Source organism: Procambarus clarkii, chromosome 17, assembly GCF_040958095.1.
Source record: "Procambarus clarkii isolate CNS0578487 chromosome 17, FALCON_Pclarkii_2.0, whole genome shotgun sequence".
NCBI lineage: Eukaryota > Metazoa > Arthropoda > Malacostraca > Decapoda > Cambaridae > Procambarus > Procambarus clarkii.
In genome coordinates this window covers 24,629,227-24,633,426 of record NC_091166.1, presented here as the reverse complement: position 1 = coordinate 24,633,426, position 4,200 = coordinate 24,629,227, and the positions used below count along the sequence as shown (strand labels likewise).

The window sequence follows — 4,200 nt, the reverse complement described above, 5'->3', positions numbered from 1 at the left end:
TCCATGGTAGGTGACCATCACAACGTCACCGACCATCACAGTCACACGGTCATGGGTAGTGGAAACACTGTCTGTCAGACAAGGGTTGTTGCAACACTGTCTGACAGACAAGGTAGTAAAACTGTCCACCAAACAGGAGAACCAGTAACATTACCAGGCCGGGGTAGCGGCCTGGAAGTGTTACTGTTAATCCGGCCTGGTGGACAGTATACTGGGAATGGTCAGTGACTATCACACGGTTACTAATCATTACACAGTCAATGACTGTCACACTAACTGGTTTTCACACGGTCACTGGTCTGCACACGGTCACTGGTCTTCACACGGTCTCTGACTTTCGCACGACCATTGCACATGGTCAGTGACCATCACACGTGTTTGGTCAGTAAAAATTACGTGGCCGGTGTAGGGGCGTGGAAGTGTTACTGCTAATCCAGCTGGTGGACAGTTGCTATCCATGGTAGGTGACCATCACAAAGTCACCGACCATCACAGTCACACGGTCATGGGTAGTGGAAACACTGTCTGTCAGACAAGGGTTGTTGCAACACTGTCTGACAGACAAGGTAGTAAAACTGTCCACCAGACAAGAGAACCAGTAACATTACCAGGCCGGGGTAGCGGCCTGGAAGTGTTACTGTTAATCCTGCCTGGTGGACAGCATCACACGGTCACTGACCATCACACGGTAACTGGTCTTCACACGGTCACTGGTCTTCGCACGGTGACTCGTCTTCACACGGTCACTGACCATCACATGGTAACTGGTCTTCACACGGTCACTGGTCTTCACACAGTCACTGACCATCACACGGTAACTGGTCTTCACACGGTCACTGGTCTTCACACGGTGACTCGTCTTCACACGGCGACTGGTCTTCACACGGTCACTGACCATCACACGGTAACTGGTCTTCACATAGTCACTGGTCTTCACACGGTTACTGGTCTTCACACGGTAACTGGTCTTTGCACAGTGACTCGTCTTCACACGGTGACTGGTCTTCACACGGTCACTGACTTTCCCACGGTCACTGCACATGGTCAGTGACCATCACACTTGTTTGGTCAGTAAAATTACGTGGCCGGTTTAGGGGCGTGGAAGTGTTACTGCTAATCCAGCTGGTGGGCAGTTGCTGTCCATGGTAGGTGACCATCACAACGTCACCGACCATCACAGTCACACGGTCATGGGTAGTGGAAACACTGTCTGTCAGACAAGGGTTGTTGCAACACTGTCTGACAGACAAGGTAGTAAAACTGTCCACCAGACAGGAGAACCAGTAACATTACCAGGCCGGGGTAGCGGCCTGGAAGTGTTACTGTTAATCCGGCCTTGTGGACAGTATACTGTGAATGGTCAGTGACCATCACACGGTTGACCATCACACGGTCACTAATCATTACACAGTCACTGACAATCGCACTGAAACTGGTTTTCACACGGTCACTGGTCTGCACACGGTCACTGGTCTGCACACGGTCACTGGTCTTCACACGGTCACTGGTCTGCACACGGTCACTGGTCTTCACACCGTCACTGGTCTTCACACGGTCTCTGACTTTCGCACGATCATTGCACATGGTCAGTGACCATCCACACGTGTTTGGTCAGTAAAAATTACGTGGCCGGTGTAGGGGCGTGGAAGTGTTACTGCTAATCCAGCTGGTGGACAGTTGCTGTCCATGGTAGGTGACCATGACAAAGTGACCGACCATCACAGTCACACGGTCATGGGTAGGGGAAACACTGTCTGTCAGACAAGGGATGTTGTAACACTGTCTGACAGACAAGGCAGTAAAACTGTCCACCAGACAGGAGAACCAGTAACATTACCAAGCCGGGGTAGCGGCCTGGAAGTGTTACTGTTTATCCGGCCTGGTGGACAGTATACTGTGAATGGTCAGTGACCATCACACGGTTACTAATCATTACACAGTCACTGACTATCACACTGTAACTGGTTTTCACACGGTCACTGGTCTGCACACGGTCACTGGTCTTCACACGGTCTTCACACGGTCTCTGACTTTCGCACGACCATTGCACATGGTCAGTGACCATCACACGTGTTTGGTCAGTAAAAATTACGTGGCCGGTGTAGGGGCGTGGAAGTGTTACTGCTAATCCAGCTGGTGGACAGTTGCTATCCATGGTAGGTGACCATCACAAAGTCACCGACCATCACAGTCACACGGTCATGGGTAGTGGAAACACTGTCTGTCAGACAAGGGTTGTTGCAACACTGTCTGACAGACAAGGTAGTAAAACTGTCCACCAGACAGGAGAACCAGTAACATTACCAGGCCGGGGTAGCGGCCTGGAAGTGTTACTGTTAATCCGGCCTGGTGGACAGTATACTGTCCATGATCAGTGACCATTACACAGTCACTGACCATCACACGGTAAGTGGTCTTCACACAGTCACTGGTCTCCACACGGTCACTGGTCTCCACACGGTAACTGGTCTACACACGGTCATCACTGACCTTCATACGGTCACTGACCTTCATACGGTCACTGACCATCACGGTCACAGACGATGGATCACACAGTCACTGACTATCACACGATCACTGACGTCATTGGTCTACACACGGTCACTGACCTTCATACGGTCACTGATTTTCAAACGTTCACTGAGTATCACACGGTCACTGACGACACACGGTCACTCACCACCATCACACAGTCACTGGTCTTCTCACGGTCACAAACCATCTCACGGTATCTGGTCTGACCATCACATGATCACTGTCCATCACACTGTCACAGGTGTTCGCTAGGCAGGGGGTAGCTTATCAGAAAAACATCAACAGTTGCTCTTCTGTGCAGACAGAAGCCTAATTAATCATAAATCTTTTTCTCCATGAATGTCATCAAAGATTCAGCTGAACAGCATTCACAGACACAGTGTTACCACTACCCCGGCCTGGCAGACATTTTAACCGCTACCCCGGTCTGTCCGCCATGCTGTGGTAATGGCAACAGTTGTGTCTGTGAATGATGTTTACCCTTTGAGGACATTCGCAGAGAAAAATATTGGGTTCAATTATCTCGTGATGTGAGATAAATATTATTGGAAACATCTAATCTCCCATATCTGTCTCTCCAACTGGTCTCCATGATAACCTAATAATTCACTAATCTTTTAATTGACGAATGTCATTAAAGATTCAGCTGAACAGCATCCACAGACACAATGTTACCACTACCCCGGCCTGGCAGACATTTTAACCGCTACCCCGGTCTGTCCGCCATGCCTTGGTAGTGGCAACACTGAGTCTGTTATGCTGTTTACCCTTGGATGACATTGGTCAAGAAAAACATTGATTTCCAGATTAATTAGGTTATTACTAAGACCAGTGTGAGAGACAGACATGGGAGATTAGATGTTTCAATAATATTTATCTCACATCACGAGATAATTACCAGAAACGTTTATATCGGTCTGTCACGCCATATTAAAGTTAGTAAAGTTAAATACTCGCTGTATCTGTTGTCCTTTGGCGTTGATGTACTTCAGGGTTCCCTGGACGTACACCGGTCCCGTTTATATTTCGTTGCCCTGACGCTTGAAGTCGCAGACGATATCGTCCTTACTCCTCATGTGTAATAGGTGCATTACAGTGGTGGTGTCATCCGATTTCTTAGACGTAATGCAATTAGGTGCATTAATAGCCTGCAGGGAGTAACTGGGAGAATAACGAAGTGTCGCTTAAATATCATAAGCTATGTCTCCCTTTCTGCCTATTTCCTTTGCAATGATGTTGCATACAGTTTCATGTTCAATACATGAGTTATGGCCGCCATTCATGAAAATTCTTTCTTGGATATATCCGTCCAGCTTAATGCGCTCAGACCCCAGAATGTTGACAAGACAGAAAATGGCTGACGCTGACGCCACTATGCCAACAGCGTCAGATGGCAAAGATGAACCTCCATTCAGGACTAGGATTTTGCCTGTGGCATTGGAGGTCAGTGTCAGTGCTGCCCTGATGGCCTGGGCAATTACCGAAGACTTGATGCAAGCGAGACCAGCGACTTTTCTGAACATTGAACGTACTCCCCCAGTGTTTCTTAACACCTCTCTTACCTCGTGAGGCAAGAAGGGACTTTTGAGGTTCACGATCTTATAGTACTTCGTAATGTTATTGAAAAGTACTACATAATATTCAATGTCAGTATAGATATCAGAG

General features: G+C 48.2%; 1 protein-coding gene across 1 annotated transcript; it reads right to left on the bottom strand.

The window, feature by feature from the left end:
- Nucleotides 1-640: 640 nt before the first annotated feature.
- LOC138365593 (serine-rich adhesin for platelets-like) lies at nt 641-1,042 on the bottom strand. Its single transcript, XM_069326072.1, has one exon. It carries the CDS (start codon nt 1,040-1,042, stop codon nt 641-643), a length of 402 nt encoding a protein of 133 aa, XP_069182173.1.
- Between the last annotated feature and the right edge of the window lie 3,158 nt (nt 1,043-4,200).